The sequence below is a fragment of the Trichosurus vulpecula genome, chromosome 2, assembly GCF_011100635.1.
Source record: "Trichosurus vulpecula isolate mTriVul1 chromosome 2, mTriVul1.pri, whole genome shotgun sequence".
Classification (NCBI taxonomy): Eukaryota; Metazoa; Chordata; class Mammalia; order Diprotodontia; family Phalangeridae; genus Trichosurus; species Trichosurus vulpecula.
This window is the reverse complement of record NC_050574.1, coordinates 376,589,262-376,590,412: the sequence shown is the minus strand read 5'-3', so window position 1 is coordinate 376,590,412 and position 1,151 is coordinate 376,589,262. Positions and strand designations below refer to the sequence as shown.

Sequence of the window (1,151 nt, the reverse complement as noted above, 5' to 3'; positions counted from 1 at the left end):
ATGAGCTGGAGAAATTCTTCTCAAGCAACAAATAATGACAAGAATGTGATTTTGCCCTGGCAGGTTTATTAAAGGGAATTAGGCAATGCTGGAATGAATCTACCACTCCTCCTGCTGGAAGTGTATAAAAGTCCCTGTGCAGGTGGTGCCATACACACTCACATAATCTACCTTCAACATCCATCCAAATCCGTGAATCTTGGCACCATGAGCTACTATGGCAGCTACTATGGGGGCCTGGGCTGTGGCTATGGCTCTGGTTATGGCTGTGGATGTGGCAGCTTCCGTGGCCTAGGCCTAGGTTGTGGTGGCTATGGCTATGGAGGCCTGGGCTATGGTGGCTTTGGCTATGGCTTCTGCCACCCATCTTACTATGGAAGGTATTATTCTTCTAGATTCTACTGAAAAACTGCTTGCTTCGTGGCTGTCATGGAATCCTTGTCACTCCCTGCTTTTGGCTAATTCCATGACCTTATGAGGGCATCTCAATCCATCTGCCTCTTTGGCTGGGTGGCATGGGAGAAATGCCATAAGAGGGTCTTGGAATCCCTCTGGAGCATTCAGGGCAGGGAAGTGGCAGGGACTGAGAAGCAGCAGAATCTCACCTTTCGTGAGGAAGACACCGTCAATGACATTTCCAGCAAGATTGCTCAGCTCTGATACACCATGGCTGAGGCGTTTCTTGTGATTTTCCAATAAACATCTTTCACTGATTAACAAAACTATTTTCACCTCTCCTCTTTCACCTCCTTCTATATGGATTTCAACCTCATACAACAAAGAGATTGTCAATCGTGACTTACACCTGTGTGTCATTGCAGAACATCTGCTTTCCAATTCATGTTTTGCAATGAAGGGATAATTTTCCAGATTTATATTTTAAAATGGCTTACTATTTTCTTATTTAAATGTCTTTTAAATTTTGAATTCTGCAGTACTTAAATTATAATATTTCATAACTTCCAGGCCCATTTTATGAAAATCAAAGAACCTATCCCTATAAGCCATAGCCCTTCTCCCATGTTCTGCATGCATATTGATAGAGTTTTTATCTTCAAGATTTCTCAAAAGTTCACATGTGCATCACCTTATGCTCATGGCTCATCACTTCCAGATCCAAATGGTCCTTGAAGACTATCAGGATGTGGGTT

The 1,151-nt window shown here is 42.9% G+C and overlaps 1 protein-coding gene across 1 annotated transcript; it reads left to right on the top strand.

The window, feature by feature from the left end:
- Nucleotides 1-207: 207 nt before the first annotated feature.
- Nucleotides 208-405, top strand: LOC118836159 (keratin-associated protein 19-3-like). The gene has a single exon (XM_036743524.1). It carries the CDS (start codon nt 208-210, stop codon nt 403-405), a length of 198 nt encoding a protein of 65 aa, XP_036599419.1.
- Nucleotides 406-1,151: the final 746 nt, after the last annotated feature.